Source organism: Dicentrarchus labrax, unplaced genomic scaffold (assembly GCF_905237075.1).
Source record: "Dicentrarchus labrax unplaced genomic scaffold, dlabrax2021, whole genome shotgun sequence".
In the NCBI taxonomy this organism is placed as follows: Eukaryota; Metazoa; Chordata; class Actinopteri; family Moronidae; genus Dicentrarchus; species Dicentrarchus labrax.
Genome location: NW_026136724.1, coordinates 13,259,609 through 13,276,805, shown reverse-complemented (window position 1 = coordinate 13,276,805; position 17,197 = coordinate 13,259,609). Strand labels below are relative to the sequence as shown.

General features: G+C 41.1%; 2 protein-coding genes and 1 long non-coding RNA gene across 3 annotated transcripts in view; 1 reads left to right on the top strand and 2 right to left on the bottom strand.

Moving 5' to 3' along the window:
* ube2h (ubiquitin-conjugating enzyme E2H (UBC8 homolog, yeast)) overlaps nucleotides 1-11,220 on the bottom strand; it is a 24,397-nt gene extending 13,177 nt beyond the window's left edge. Inside the window, exon 1 of the mRNA XM_051392098.1 lies at nucleotides 10,944-11,220. Within this exon, the coding sequence (XP_051248058.1) occupies nucleotides 10,944-10,996 (53 nt within the window). The 5' untranslated portion in view covers nucleotides 10,997-11,220. The remainder of the gene's footprint in view (nucleotides 1-10,943) is intronic.
* The window catches only part of LOC127358763 (uncharacterized), a 14,325-nt gene extending 1,479 nt beyond the window's left edge, over nucleotides 1-12,846 (top strand). The window contains exon 2 of the long non-coding RNA XR_007882534.1: nucleotides 11,967-12,846. This is a non-coding gene — a long non-coding RNA (uncharacterized LOC127358763). The remainder of the gene's footprint in view (nucleotides 1-11,966) is intronic.
* zc3hc1 (zinc finger, C3HC-type containing 1) lies at nucleotides 12,226-17,197 on the bottom strand. The gene is made up of 10 exons (XM_051392097.1): nucleotides 17,031-17,197; nucleotides 16,176-16,278; nucleotides 15,812-15,962; nucleotides 15,610-15,693; nucleotides 15,363-15,490; nucleotides 15,058-15,197; nucleotides 14,498-14,768; nucleotides 14,177-14,380; nucleotides 13,314-13,526; nucleotides 12,226-13,144 (listed from the first exon to the last, which is right to left on the bottom strand). Exons 1-10 carry the CDS (start codon nucleotides 17,162-17,164, stop codon nucleotides 13,070-13,072), a joined length of 1,503 nt encoding a protein of 500 aa, XP_051248057.1. The 5' UTR covers nucleotides 17,165-17,197; the 3' UTR covers nucleotides 12,226-13,069.

Sequence of the window (17,197 nt, the reverse complement as noted above, 5' to 3'; positions counted from 1 at the left end):
ATAAAAAGAACAAAAACATTTCTTCAAATGTTGTACTTCTGTATGTCTTTGGCACATACAATCAATTCAGACTGACTCCACAGACCAGTTTAGACTATTTACATATCAGCAAACAATACTCAACTACAATACTGACCACCTGCTGACACCTCCAGCTTCAAGTAATCCCTTTAAAGGGGAAGGTACAGAGCCTCTGGACAGACTAGGCTGAAATAACAGGAAAGGCAGCAAATCAAACAATCCCAAAGACATGGGGGGAGAGCTAGGTTACTGAATAACAGAAGGAACATCAAGCAGAATTTCCAGTTATTAATGGCATTGACCAAAGAAAAAGACACTCAAAGAATGAACTTAAGAGGAAGTGCTTGTGTTTCAGAGTGGGAACGCAAAGCTAAGAGGTAAGCCTGAAAGACGCTAATAGTCCGTAACCCCCAAAAGCCAGCGGGGAAGATGAATATATTAAAAAAAGGGTAGAATCAGGTCAACTAACAGAGCAGAGGGCTGAAACAGAAGAGAAAAGAGCATGGGAAGATGATACAGAGAGCTGTGGAAGAATAAAGTGAAAGAAACATGGAAAGGGTGATGCCAGAGGAGAGGCAGAGGCATAGTGATGCAGAGATAATGAGAGAAAAAGAGCTCAGCCTGGTGAATGCTGATCTAGCCTGGCAGCCAGATCTGTGGATGAGAATGACATCATTGCTGTGGACTGCAGGCTGATGATGATGATGATGATGATGATTTTGCCTGTGTGTATACAGACACATAAATGGGCAAAACCAGTGTCTGGACTTGACTTCACAAAGAAAATGGATGCTATAATAGTTGACAGTTAAGAGTAAATCCAGATTCCCACGTGATTGACAGGTTACTATTGGTAGATTTTTCACCGGTGCAAAAAAAAGGATTATTATGCAGCTTTTCTCAGAGGAATTTTTGTTTGAAACATGGTGACAGAGCAGTAACAGAATCAGAGGCAGCATTATATAAAAATGCATCAACGCATCAGAAATATGACAGAAGACATAATAAATATAAATACAGGTGAGAGTTTGGCCAAGTTAAGAGCCCTGTGGAACACCTTTATTGATGAGATTTGTGACGACATCTTTTCATTGTTGAGGTTTTAAATAAAGGTTCCAAATTGTTTAGGGACAGATTTTGAAAGAGACAAAGAGCAGGAAAGGGAGGTTTTCATAACTTGGCAAATTCTTCTCTGCAAGTATGCTGATAGTTAAGCAATCCAGCATGCCCACATAGATTGTCTACTTCTGGCAGGACTATGTATGTTGACATGTAATAACTCCAAAAGACAGTCTATAGCAGAATTTACATACATATTTTAAATAAACAAAGTATATTCAGAGGATTGAGGCTATTAATTAGCCTACATCAGAAGCCAGGCAAATTGTTATGTCATCGGCTGCCACTAGGGAATACAGCTCCCTTTCATTTCAGAGTGGTGAAATGTCTTGCTGCATATCCACATAAGGTGATGTTCATGCTGACAGCAAGTAGGTTTTGTTTGCACTCTGACAGTAGTGACGCCTTGGCTACAGAGAAAAATGTCTTCTCACACCACACAAGGATTAAATTATGTTAACTTGTCAATTTAATTTATTTTAAATGACAGAAGAAACACTATAACCTTCAAAGAGTGTAATTTGTTTAAGAGCACATCTTTCTATAGAGATGAGGAACTCTGAGGCAGCGACCTCTGTTTCGTTTTCCTCTCCCTCACACACAGATTGTAGCGACAATGTACAATCAAAGGCCTTGCAGATGAAAGGCAGGAAATATAGCAGCTGTCCTCGGGGTGTAAGCAAAGTGTAGGCTTCCTCCACCAAAAGAGATACCAGTATAGGCTACCAAAAGAAATGTACAAGCTAATATTCATTAACTACAAAAGAGAGAGAGAAAGAGGGATTACTTACTTAAGACAGCAAGCTACATTTTGCAGTAAGAGCAGAAAGCAGCCTTGTACAGCTGAAGAACAATAATAAAACAGACAACAAAGTCAATACCAACATTACACCAACAACAAAGCCGTTCCTTCTTCTTCATCATCATCACAAAATGGGCTCAGTGCCCTCCCTCTTATTCAAAGAGACTCTTGCATGTGCAAGTGTGTAAGAAGGTCTGCTCGTTTGCAGTCTCTGCCAGCATAACACCTTTATCTATGCAAGTGCATTGTGTCTTCTAAAACCCCAGCCTGCGTGTAAATATGCCTGTTTGTGCATTAAACTTTCTGTGTATTAGTGCACTGCACCCAGCCAAGCAGGATTACTGTGTGACCTCCACTACACTCAGTGGCCTGAAAACAGAGGCAGCTAGTGTAGCACAGCAACCATCCTGCCACAGCAGGCAGAGCAAGTGATAGGCACGGTGTTGCTGTGAGAGTGTGATTTAATCAGTTCCAACGCCAAACAAACACCGTTCTCCCCTGCAGTCTTCATCAGCCAACCTCACTGACCCTCTTCTCTAGTCTCTCTCTCTCCATCTTTAACACTGAGGCTAACATCCCCCCCCCCCGCTGTTTACCTTCTTTCATTGCTCATTAAGTTGAACTCTCGCTACTCGATTTTAATGCAGATTTAGAGCTGAACCATTTCACCCCTCAAATCCCAGCTCAGTTTATTCCATTCCATTGGTCCAGACTACAGATGGCTAGATACAACTTTGTCATTTTACAATGGTATTATGATAGTAAGCATCTCCATATACCAATCTGATATCTACAAAGTTGTTAATAATCAATCAATATGCAACTTGCCTGTTGCTCCCTATATTTGGTTTAAGTAAGAAGTCCCTTAGGGCTACATGAGAGTGAAACCAACAAAAGTCAAATCAGTTTAATTAATTTAGCTAGCTATATTTGACAAAACGCTAAATTTTGGTTAAATTGGTTTTAATTTGGGTATAGCTGAAAGGTACCTAATCATCAAACCAGCTTGACAAAACCAACAAGGTCACAAATGTTGGTTTAGGGTTCTTTACATGTATAGTGAGCAATGGTAAAACAGAGGTACAATAGCAAAAAGGCGTTTAAATGTGTTTTGACTGACCACTGTAGGAGACTAGCTAATGCAATGCATCCTGCCAGTTATTCATGGTCCTAAATCTGATTTAGACAAGCTCTGCAACAACCACTGCTCCTTAACCTTGTTCCTTCACTGTAAATGTATGTCCTGGTTGTCCTCAGCTCTCCATTGAGGCGAGGGGGTCTTGGCTGTTCATGACTGCCCTGGCTGGCTCCGATAACGGAATAGAGGTGTACTGGTATGATAGTAACAGGCCTGCGGTCATGCCAGCTGCTCTCACTTCCCCTTATTTCTGTCCATATTCCACAAAAGATACAAGAGATTTCCCCTCTAGCTGTGTAGATCTGCCGAGGGGAACTAAGCTCTCAATAACCTGTACTACTATATACTTATATATATATATATATATTACATATTAAATACATGTGATTGGTTTATGTGGAACCAAAAATAATTAATTAGCCATAAGGAGTGATCCAATCCTTCAAAGACTAGGCTAAAATAGCCATGATAAAGCTCATGTTTGCCAAGACTTAAGCAGAACTATGTAGATCACATTATATAAACACTATATATTTGGATGTTTACAGACTTGTCCACAAACAAACTTCAGGATCAGGAGCTTTCTTCAGATCAAGATTTTAAAAACATGACACAAGACACATTAAATTACTTTCTCCTCTGCTTATCACTAAAAACACAAGCTTCATTGATCTCTGACAGGAAGTTGGTTACATATGTGAAAAACCTTAACCCTGAACACAACAATCCCTGTTATCTTGACATTTATTCTTTACTTTGCCAATTACTGCTGCCTCACAAATTATTTTAGGAAATGAACTAGAAATCTCCTTATCTGGTGTTTTCCTAACATCCGTTCAAGTTTGAAGAGCCAAACACTGAAAAACAATGTATGTGTGTTTAATGTTTACAGGCTGCACTTTGAACAGGTCACAAGTTTGGTTGTGTTTCAGAAAAACAAATAAGCATTCTCCTTAACTGTACTGAAATCGAGTTAAAAAATAGATCTTAATCTAAATTTAAAACTATCCTTTCAACATCTCAAATGTGAGCTGGGCTTAAACTGAAGAATACCTCAAAGCACCCAGCTCATTCTGACACATAAAGTATTTAAATATGGATGGATCACTTGGTGCCAGCATGTGCGGTCTGTGTGAAAGAAAACCTTGCAGCAGGTTTTACATATCAATGGACATATGGCCTTAAAGGCCAGACTCACTGAAATCCACATGTAAATATCTAGTAGCCTTTAAGTACTGCAATCACTTGGCGGTGGATGGGAAGTAAATTCACACTATGAACACCTCAGTTTTATATCTGCTTTGAAAATTAAAAGGTCAACATCTAGAATTTTAACACATTTCACATCTGATAAGACAAAAGGATTAAATCTCCAGCTGTAATTAGGAAACAACAAAGCCCACATAAAACATGATATGCAATTATGTAACAGGTTGTCTAACATGTTAAATCTGTGTGGTAATAAGAAGGTCTACCATGCACTTCTGAGACCAAAACCACATACCTTTTCAACCAACATTATAATAAAAAAATTACAAGCTGTCTTTGCTATTCACAATTTGCACGCATGATGAAACATTATACAGAGCTTCTTTTTTGTTCCGTCTCAAAAAAAGAATGGAACAAATATACCCAGCTTAATGCTCAACAGTTTACCCAAAATATTAGAATCATTTTGCAATGCAGATTTGGTTCCCATTAATTACAGGCCTAAATATACAATGTTAGCTGTTGGCTACCTCCCTGTGTGAGAGCTGGAGTGGCACAGTACTGCACAGGCTAAGTTCTTTGTCTTCTCTGGGAAGAGATGAGAGCCCACCCACTGCAATCAAATGTGAATCCTTCAGCTGCTCCTCCTCTCAGCCCTTCACTAAATCAACAGTCTATTTACAGCAATAGCACAGAGTCTCTGTGTGTATGCACACGTGTAAGCACCGTGCATACAGACACACACACACACAAAATGATTATTAATGATCACAAAACTGAGCCGGGGCAGGAGAAACAATGGCCTGAATCTGAGGCAACCATTTAATGAGCAAATCTACAAACAGGCAAAACAAGATTTGCGGCCTGTTGTAAAGACAAAAACCACCTGAATTTCCACTCTGACATGTTGAGAGAACTACTAACAAACCCGAATTTCACTGTAGTAAGAGACAGACCCACGGCTAATTTTATCAACTTGATACAGAGGCACAGAGGCAGATTACCAGATGGAGTCAAGTATAGGGTGTGGATAGCGTAGGTTGCACTTTTTTGATAAGACTCTTTAGCTTCATGCATTGCCAACATATGACCAAGTGTGTAGCTAGCATATCGTCACTCCTTCGATTTTCCACACTAAAGCAGCAGTGCGCGTGAGTGGCAGAGGCAGACTGAGCTCCCCAGTGCCAGAAAAACGCACGCAAAACAAAGAGAGGAACTTCAGTCCATCTGTTTTTCTAAGAGAACTCAGCCATGCGTGCAGGAAGCTTCACTGTTTGCACTGTGGGATTAACAGTGAGGGCCTCAAATCTCCTACCGTCAGAGATGCCTTGCTCCTGGACCCCCAAAACAGGACTGTCAATCAAGGTGAGGGGCCCCCTGACTGGAAGGGGCCTCATCCACAATGTACTAGGTTACTTAATGTTCACTCAGGAAGAAATAAGAGGAAAAAGAGCAGGAGCATGGTTGAGGCTGGATGATGTAGCATATTTTCAAGAATACCTGCATGGATGCAGGCAAAGGTGAATGTACACTCAGCAATCACAAAAAGAGAGATGTAGATAGAGAGGAGCAGAAACGGTAGTATTTTCAAGCTTTCAGAGTGAGTAGTGAGTAGACAATTATTATCCTACAATTATTCTTCCCATAAATGTCCACAAGCACACAGCCAAACAACCACAACATATAAATCTTAAGACTTATATTTGACTGTATACAAAACAAAACCATTTGAATTTTGGTTACATTATCAGCTTTCCCAGGACTTGCAGACACCCTAAATATCTCAGTTCAGTCTTTTTAATTCCATACCATCACTGGTAGAGTGCATACTGTAGGTGGGCCATTCCCTACATTGTCTTAGTTAGTGTTCAATCACCTTACGACCCATTAAATATTAACCAAAGCCACAATAAACATGAACTACAAAGTGATAACTGGGCTTTAGGGTTAACAGTACAGTCAATGCCTACTGAAGCAAGGCTAAGTAGAGGAAAACATGACTGAGGTAGACTCCTATTATCATACATAGTGTAGATTCCCATCTAAACAACATATACTTTGACTGTGTGTATCAGTTTAGTGTTTTTGTTAGTTATGTAGCTTTATATCTACAGTATATGCCATTTTTTGTCATCATAATGCAAAATGGTACTCTGACAAAGTAAAAATGACAAAAAGAAATGGTACTTTGCACGTTTTCTGTAACCTTCTTAGCTTCTTTGTGTATACTACTAACTTGTTATTTCTATTACACCATAATGACAACGAACGTTAGTTTCTGCAACTTCATCACCAGACCAGAGCGTTCTCCATTCTTGTCATGGGTCCATCATGCTCCTATTCATTCAATCAATCTCTCAGTCAGGAACAGGCCGAAAGCTGCTAGCTCCTTCCCTACAGTAAACTGCGTCTAGTTGGTTCAGTCCCGCAATAATAGCGTTGGGTGCAGATTAGCTGCCTATGACAGTGTGACATGGTCTGACACAGCAGCGGGAGGTGGAGGTCACAGGGTCTTCTGTAAACGGGAAACACAAAAGACTCCGCTGCTGAAGCTGTCCGGATGTCATGTTACAAGGGCACAATGGGGCCGAAACACCAAGCGGAGAGCAGATAAAGCTCAGGATGGTATTCAACTCAGGGAGGGAGGAGGGATGGGATGGGCAATGGAGTGGGGGAGGACATTAAAATAAAAAATAAAAAGAAAGAGAAGGTGGACACTGCCCCGAGAACCCTACCCCCTGACTGTGGACAACTTACTATATCAGGATTACTGAAGGGCAGGTTTTGCCTCAACAGTCACTTCAAGTAAATCTGAAAATGCAAACTCACCTTGAAAGGTGAAAGATGAAGCGCAACATCACAAGACAACAGCTGACTTGGGGTGAAATGATTAAAGGCCTATATACACTAGTTCTGATGACAGGTATCATGATGAGTACTGGGGCCGATGAAGCATGCAACACCCCCTCCCAACAACTCCCTACAGTCTCAAATATAATTCATTGGTGGCCATGCTTCACAGAACCGCTATCCAATCACTTTCAGACCTTCCAGCAGCAACTGAAAGGTTGAAAAAAATACAGCTGAGACGCAGTTTTGTTTACATAAAAATGTTCTAACATCCCTCTGATGTAATGAGATTTCATAAATGAACAAATATACTCCTCAAGTCTTCAGGCTTATGCTACCATAAAGATAAATATTCCTGTGGACAGTGGCCTCAGCAGTGACTAAAGAAGTCAAGGTTAGAGGAGCCGAGGCTTACTCATTTAAAAGAGAGTCTCAAACTCCTTGATATTAAGAACTAATTAGTTTGCCTACATCTCCCGATACATTTTACTTATTCATTACTTTCATATCACCTAGTGCAGTATGTCTGTTCACCTGAAGATGAAAATATGGTTATTAAATGAAATTTTCTAAATCTTTGTATTACTGTTCATGTATTAGATGACAAGCAAGAGACGTTTCATGATAAATAAGAGCCTTGTTGAGGGGAGCGAAGCTATACAATTCCATAATCTCACTTTTGTGACCACAGAAAAAATATATTTGTACCAACATATCTTGTTATTCAGGTGATTTTCGACTAAATATAAACTGCTGTACAGTTAACTCTACACATTTCCTTTTATGTCCCTTTCTCTGCATTAGCATCCATTCTCTGCATTAGCATCCATAGGCCAGACACAACCACAAGAGCTAGTGTTAGCATTCAAAAAAGGCTTAGTCCTTTGTAATCTACCTGTGTTCAAATTCCAGCAGCTTACTGCTTGAAAGCATTTGTAAAGTGAGTAGACCAATGATGAATACATGAAAATAATAGCACAACTACCTACACAGTATGTGCAGTCAACCCCACACAACAAGCTGAATGTAAAGCTCTTTGAAATGATATACTCTTAGACTCGTGTTCAAGAACACTGTGTTCCAAAGTTAAAGCAACATGTCCAAGAGGAAGACTGAATAGCCAGTGGCCAAAAGGTATGCAGGTCATTGGAAAATAACACTAATTTAAGGTTTAGGACTACAGTTTGGCAAGAACTGGACAATAAACAAGTTGTCTCGTGCCACTCAGGACTAAGAAAGTTTACAAAGGAGGGGGTGTGAAAGAGCACGGGACACAGAAAAATACAGTGTGAAGTCAGTGTAATCCAACACTTAATACCTTCTCCATGACTATCTGTCATTAAATAGCACAAAGAGTTCAGGCTACTGGCATGCAAACACAAAGACTCTACATTTGGTACTAGAAGCAGGCTGCTATCCATCGGCCTGGCTTAGGACAAAGCTTAAACCCAGTGATGCTACATGCTAAGGTCAGTCTGACATTCATTTTCATGAATTCCCTAATGGCCTTCGCTCTAGATTCACAGCTCTCCGGTGGCCGCAGCAAATTAATGCGTGAGGGCTCTCAGTGTCAGCCCATAAGAAAGACGCTGCTTCTGTCTAAAAGGTGGTGTGAGTTTCGGGTTTTGGTTACACCAGGGGGAGACGCAGGGATAGGGAGCACAGAGAGGAGGTTGTTACTGCAAGTTTTGCTCTGGGGACACAAACAGAAGGACAGAACTGTTCCCCATACCAGTAACCTGGAGCCCTCCCTACTTTAAACCAACAAGACGGCCTAGTCAGCAGTGAACCCATGTGGTATGTAAGCCACTAAATCTCTATTCTGTAGAACTACATTTAAACACACATAGCTGTCTTCTTCCAACACTTGCTGACCACTGCTTGCTTTGGTATCGTAAAACACACACAGGTCATTGTATGGAATTGAGCAGGTGGCGTACAGCAAACCTGTTCGTGCCTGTCAGTCAAGTAGCCCAAGAAGGAGAGGGGGTGTATTGCTGCTGCAAGCCAGAGTGTGTGTGCTGCAATCCTTAAAAACTCTTGTTCTGTCTGCTTCACCACTGTGTCATAGCTGCAATAGCCTACATATAAGTGGAGTCAAGTGGGGGGGGGGCATAAACTTGCTCAAACAAGTACTGTTGATAGCTAGAAGACGTAACAAAACGCCACAGGCAACAGGCCAAAATAACTGAAATGTAGCTAGCTGCAGCCTCCTTGTTTATGTGTATTCACATATTGCAGCCACATGCAGTTTCCACCGTGTAGGCCCCTGATATTCCAACTCTAATGTGATGCTATGAGGCAAGATGTGTTATGAAAGCCAGAATCAGTATTGCATAAGTCAAATACAATAGGTCTATGTAAAGAAAAAAATATACATATAATGCAGCAAGACTTCAATTTAATTTAAAAGCTCCAACAAGATGTTTAAACTTTTCCTTTGTGACCATTATGTCGACCCTGTTGGGACCACTTCCCTTGTTTTTGGTTTGTTTTGACCAGCCCAGTTCCAGCCCCATATTTGACTAAGCTGTACTGCCATCCCATCAGCTGTTCTAAGTCCCTCCCTCTTGTGGTTTCCGGCTAGTAACAGGCTACCCAATCATTAAGCTGGTTTCCACTGTGCTGGGACAAACACAAAACTACTTCTTTAAATGTTCTTCTAGAACATTGTATGGACTGGAAATGTGTCACTATGGTTCACCGTTAGAGCTCACTCTGTCAGGCCTAAGTGAAGCTGAACAAACAAATCAGCAGCACAAAAGTAAACGTGGTGACAACGACTTGAAAAACAGCACACTAGATGTTGCCTGAAAGTTCAAGTATTCCACAGTGAAAACGACTGCAGGCACATGACACCTGCTGTACCCCTTAACAAAACTATATAATCTGCCATACTCACTTCCAATTCTAATACTAATAAAATAAAACCAACCAATAACAACCTAAATCTAAAATGACACAAGTTAGCCTTCCACACATTTGCCTGCAGACACTGAAGTACAGTGAGACACACACAGAATCAGGTGGCCATTTTGATGTTGAAATTAACCAGCACAGCCAGCTCACTAGCGTTACAAGGGAACAATTCAAGTGGCAGATGCAACAACACAACCAGAACAACATTAGTGAGGTTACAAAGCAACGCTGGTAGGACCCGGAATGCTATAACATGCTGCAGTAACGCCAACGTTTTTAACGAGAGCAGAACAAAAGACAGCAGCGTTTTCCAGTTGACGTTAGCCTCACGTTATGTAAACAAGCTCCTGTGTCAACGTGTAATAGGACAGTTTGACTCAAGTCCCCTGACAACAACAGGCCGGACAAAGACACCAAATTGCCATTAAGGTGTTTGTACAGTCTACCGTTGCCAGGTCTATTGGTGGTGCAACAAGATGAAAGACATTCCTGGAAAAAAGGGGAGAATAACGTTAGCGTCAGTTCGGCTGTTTGAAATACGTTTTCAAATATAGACAGCAAGCTGGACAGCTAACTCCAACGTTAATGTTACACATATACACAGTTGGAAAACGCTACCAGGACATTGGACCGATCTGATTAGCTGTCCCGATGAGCGACTGACGGTTCGCAGGACAGAAATAGCTAACACTTGGCTTTGCTAGCAAAATGTTGTTTACACAAAAACACCAGTCATTCACAATGAAAGCTCTTTCTGCGTTGGGTTACCAACACAAACAGGCAGCAACAACAAATAGGGCTTGCTCGTATCACATTTCCACATTACATCAGATAGCTGACTTAGACAGCGATTGAGAGACTGTTGTTTATGTTCAGAAAGGATACAGTTTCACCACATCGGTATCCATTCGCCTTTTACCCGGACTTGGAGACGACATTTTTTGCTATTTCCACCGCAGAGCACCAGCAAGTAAACTCAAAGCTAGCCCCCGAAACGCTAGACAGCCTAGCAAACCGTACTATCCGAAAGTTAACATTTGCTTTCAGAAATGTTCACCGCAAAAACGTCTTCCCACTCCAGTGTCTCTGTCCTAATGAGTAGCTGAGCTAACGTTAGACCTCTGCTGCTCACTGCCTCTCAGCGTTGACCATGGTTCTGACAAGCTACGATCACTCCGCGGTTACGTCACGTATGTGCGACCGAACGCCACATTAGGCGGCCATTTTTGTAGTTTTTTCCCCCTTTCTTCCAGGTTTTGTGGCTTAAAATGTCATGTTGAGGTGTTATTTGACACCACTTACATTGTTGTTGTTTTTCTATTTAGGATTTTTTTTTAGAATAATAGAGAAATATGAAGACATACAAGGAATTTTAATACATTCACAAGGTTGATCTCATTGCTGTGGCACTGGGTGTCTTTTGGTTTTTCCTGTCTTCCATGTTATTCATCAGAAGTGACACACCCAAATTCTGGTTGTCAGAATATATTTCTTAAAATGACTGGCCACAGAGAACATTCTCCCCAAAGATACAAACAGTGGGAGAAATTTTGCAGCACAAAAGATGTTTTAATCTTTTGGAGGAACAACAATTAAATCAGCTACTGGCTCCTTTCTTTTTGTTAAATGGCCCAATCAGACATAAGAGAGGTTGAAATATACAGTATATAAATGAGACTTAATCAAGAGGATGTTCTCATAAGTACAACCATGGCTAAAAATATACAATTGTTCCAAGGATAGGCTCATATCTGCTTTGAAAATTGTTTTTTTTTCCCCCCACACATGATGAAATCACAAGGCTACCCTTTCAATACAGCCAACATATCATTATCATCATCATTTGTGTAAAATAGAGAGTTCTTAGGAACATACAGTGTTTTCTAACTTCCATTCCTCCATCTACAGGCAACAAAATGGCTGCCACTGTGTAAGTAGTGAAAGGCAAGATGATGCAGAAAATGGAATAGTTGAGCCAATAATCCAAAGTCACATACATGTGAAGTCCCTGAGAAACCTTTCAGAAATCAGTCAGTGTGTAAGCTGCAACAGCAGGTAATAAGAGATTTTTCATACCTTAATATATTGAAATATAATAATTTAATCAATGTCTAATTCATATTTTCTTTAGTTGATATTTTAGAGGAACATGCAAAGTGAAACAAACTTTCAGAAGAGCATTTTATTAAACACTTTAAGGAAATTCTACGGAGATAAAAGCACATGCAGAACAGAGAGGACTGAGTTAGCAATCAGATGTCACAGAAAGGCAAAAAGTACAAGTATCCTGAATCTATTTCAAAATTGACTGGAAGTTTATGGCACATGGTTCTACCTGCCTGCAATACGCAGGATTTTAGCACTGACTATATGAAAACATTTCACTAGCTAAAGAATTGTTCCTTTAAAAAGAGAACTCACATCCACAACAGTAAACACACAAAAATGATTTCCTCACAGTATTTTTTGCTAATCTGAGGTTAATGTTTACCACTCCCTCAAATGACTCAACATACATTGAAGGTAAATGTTGCCTTTCCAGTGTCAAGCCATTTGGCCCTTTCTCACGATCAGGGACTTGTCTTGTTCCACAGAATTCCAGACTACCACCAAGGACTACCAAAGCCGACTTCATGTGAGGTTAGTTGTAGATGTCTTGCCTGTGGTCAATTTAAATGCTGAGATGTATTCTATTACTACTTACGTATACACATGATATAAGGCCTATAGAAAGGCCCCCCCAGTAGTCACACATCCCAATTTTCATGACACAGAATTCAAATGTTTTAATGCCACACGGGCATCCTTCACATATTTCACTGTTCACAGAGAAGACACTCATTCATTTGCCTAAAGACACAATCAACTTCCTCCAGAAACACGACTTTATGGGATGGCGTACATTGATATGATATGACACTCCTGTCATTGGTACTACAGACTCGGTACCATAAAAAGAAGGCAGGACAGTTCATCAATTCAGTGTTGCAATGCTGTTTGTATGTAACAGTCTACTGAGACGGAGAGGAGGATACCTGCCACTGACGGAATATAGCAAACACCCTTTTAGACTTGTCACGTGGGCCCTGGGAAGAAAGAGAGAATATAGAAATGTCAGATATTATTTAAATTTAAGCTACATAGCCAAGTGGCAGAGCCTGTTATTGCTATGCATGACCTTCTGGTGGATGTGATGGGTAACTTTTGTTGAGACTGCTTTGTTGTAAAATGCAAAGCTCAGAAGAGTCGACTTGCCTGTGCTGGACTGCCTCCTGCTGTATTAGAGTTCTTCTTCATGGGCACGAGGAGGTCGAGAGCAGCCTTCCAGCCCTGCTGATGAAGTGCTGCACCGCCATCCAAAAACTGGATTGCCCCTGGATCCACATTCTCCTTTCCTACAGAGATCCAGGGACACCAGTCTCTGTGCTGAGCGAGGGGGTCAAATGAATTCTTGTGCAGGAGCCCATCCTGAAATAACGAAGGTTAGGAGAAAGAAGTAGCTAAAAAAGCTTTCTGTAATAGCCAATTTAAAATAAGTAATGGAAACACGGCTTTCAAATGTAGCTAGGGTCTGAGTTATACAAACTTGTCCTGAATAAGTTAAATAAGGGATAGGGTGAATTGCGATTTTTCCCCCCACTCTTTGTTTAACAATGTTTAGACAACAATGTAGCTTCTGTAATCTCTGTGTGCCTATGAGAGATTGTTATTTTGTTATTATGAGATGACATATCGGGTGTTTGCATAAATGTATAGTGTTAACCTTGAAACATTGCAAACAAAGTGCTTTTGACAGTAATTGACACTTTGGAATAATTTCTGTCCCCTCTACCTGTGTACAATTCATCATGCTGTCATATATACTTGGAGGCACTGATTTCAATGTAACATATCTCCTTGCTAATGTAAATGTGGCAAAATGTGTCATGCAAGAATCAGACTGAATAGCAGTGTGCATTGAAACTATGATTCTAATATGATGAACTGAGCAGCCAGTGTTAAAATCATTTATATTACTTTTATATAAAAATTCATATTAGAAGTTATCAATGTGAACTGTGTGCCAATTTAAAACTGATAAAACAAGGTGTGAAATCAGCAGTAATGTTAGTTCTTACAGGACCACCGACTGATGAGAGGCACAGGCGTTTAGGAGGGTGCTGCAGGCTGGCAGCGCCATCACCCCCAAAGTTGTCCCCTTGTCCTTTACTGCGAGTTGCGGTCCTTTTGCCTCTGGTCAAAGGACTTGGCAGCTCTTCATTGGGGCTTGGTGAGTCTCTGCTTCGAGCACGCAATGCCACGGGGGAGGAGGTTCCCTCACCCTGTAACACACACCAGATTCATTTGCCATTGTTATACATAAAGTAATTTTGCTTAAAATGAATATGTGCACAGCGTAGCTTATTTAGCTGGTCAGCCATCAGTTGCTTAAAGCTTGCCTGGTCAGAGCGGGTGGAGTCCTGGCTCCTTAGCTTCATGCGGCATGGAGTTGTAGCAGGTGTGGATGAGGCAGAAGCAGGCTGGTCGCCCTGGACCTCGTGCGTAACTGCTGAGGCAGGACCTGTTACTGGAGTAGAGGGGCCTAGAGTGTTTGTAAACACCTCTCCATCGCCTCCCATTCCCTCCATCTGATGGAAGTTCCACAAGCCCACCTTGCGCATACAGTATGAGCAGGTGAGGATGGGCAGGTTCATGGCGTGCAGAGCTGGGCTAAGATAGAGAAATCCATGGCTCAGACATCTTGATCAGGTGGAGGAATGCTAATAAATATTGTGCCATGATTCTGTCAGTTTCAAACATCCCCATGCCTTTCATTTTCAATTCTTTCATTCCATGCAGCTAGTACATCATCGAGGATATATATGACGTACGAAATTAGTTTAATGTGTCCTTACTCTAGTTTATGGCAATATCAAGTTGTGTTTACTAGAAAATGTGACTAAAACATTCAAAAGTGTCATGAGTAGTCAAGCACAGCAAAAGAGGAGTATCATCTCACCTTGCAGCCCAGCCACAGAGTGAAACAATGCATGCAGCCACCTGGACTGCCAAAGGTTCAGAACATGGAGCCCCTCCCTTTCTTTTTTGTTCTTCCTCGATCAGCTGCAGTATAACACTGACAACATCCTCAGTCAGTGACTGAAAGGAAAAAGTTGAAATTAATTAAATGTAAAAAGACAAAACATTTTCTACAATGAATCAGACTATCCTTTCCACAATCTCCTGAAACAATAATAATATATAATGTTTCAGCGGGCATTTTTGTCAGTATCCAATAAAGTTAAGGTTCTTCTCCCGCCTCACCATAGACTTCAGCTGCTCTGGCTTCATGGCTGGCAGCTGCTGTGCAAGGAGACAGGCGCTCTGGAAGCGCTCCAAGAAGGCAGTGAGAAGTGCTGATGGTTCACATGCTGGAACCAGCCAGAACCGCTCTGAAATTACATCAACATTCAGTTTGACCAGCATGTGGATAACTCAGGGTCAATACAGCTGAAATGACACAGTCATGTTAAAGAGAAGTTTTGTTAGTATGTAAAATGGTTGCTCCCACCTGGGCATGGAAAGTCAGGCCAGGGACAAAACTTCTCATGCTGTGTCTGAAGCTGCCTCGATATCTCTGCAATGCGGGATTCATCTATTAAAGACAGAAGGAGAGTTGCTTGACCTTTATTTTTGGCACACTGCATAACCTTACCAATATGAGGTGTGACATTGCTTTTTTTTTTCTCTTCTCCTGTTAAAGTTTTGCTCACATTTTTCAAAGTCTAAAGTTGCTTGTAGTGATGCACAAAGGAAAGCCTGGCAGCTGGAGCACTTGAGCATATCACAGCCAACGTTGATCCAGCCATATCTGGCACACATCAGAGGGGACAGTATCCGGGGTTTGCCTGCCCATTTCAAACAGTGCTATGCTAAGGAAAATGTCACTCAACAAAGTATCGTCACATTCACTATTACTCTGAATCAAAGTAGATATATATGCATTTCCATCATGAAAGTTTCATTATACGTGAAATATCAAAATTATAGATCAACAAGTGTCTTCTCTTTTAGTGTTTACATGGTTGTACGATATAAAAAAGGTCTCATATTGGGTCAAAATGACTGAAAGGATATTGAATAAGATTCCACTCTTGAGAAAAAGGCTTCTTTGTTCGTTGCCTCGCAAGGTGCTTGAGTGTTGCTTTTTACGTCCAGAACTTTCAAATCTCCTTGTCCACTGAAATCCAAGTGAAAGGGGAAAAACACATATTCAGCACCCACACACTTTTGCTTATTATTTGAATAACACTGATTACATGTATGTTTACTTTGCCACTGTAAGAGTTCTCCTAATACACGAGAATAACATTTTATACAACAAGTAATGAATAAGTGGCAGGTTAATTTGCTGTTGGGTTTAACAGACAGCAAGCTAAAACACAGTGACATGCAGTTATAAACATTTCAGCTGAATAAAACCTGCGTAACAACAGAGGGGAAAAAATGGAGAGGAGCTGCTTCTTACCAAGAGCTATCTGTTGTATTAATTCACAGTAAAGTCTAAATAAATGTATTTAACCTGACCGAGCAAGTAGGAAATACTCCAGAAATGAATAGCCAGCTACTAACTTAACGATATCCAGGTAAGAGTAAAACTTTCGGGTCCCCACCCCCTTATCTGTAAGTGTGCACGAGAGCGATAGCCCGACGACCACCAGCACAAAGCTTTCAGGTTAAATGGAAGAAAAAGAAAAAAAATACACAAAAACAATAAAAGCAACAAATAAAAAATGGTGTGTAAACTTCCCTTCCTGGCCTACAAGCTCCCACATCGGTGGAGACTTGCGGCGCTTCCTTCAAAATCAGGCTGAGTGAAGGCGGCTAAAGTAGCAGAGCTGCAGAGCTAAGTGGCTAACCCAAAACTAGCCGATGTCAACTTGTGTTGTCGGGCATCAAACAAACAGCGCGCGATAATTCAAAAGCACTCACCTGTGGGGTCCGCTACCTGTGGACGACACCCCGTCGTTAAGAAGTTCACGGACTTTCTCCGGAGAAGCAAGAGAAGACTTTTGTTGATTTGAGTTGCCGAGACGATCCCCACGACTGCCGCCGAGAGTCGCCATGATCGGCTCTGAGGTCCCCCGGAAAATAAAACC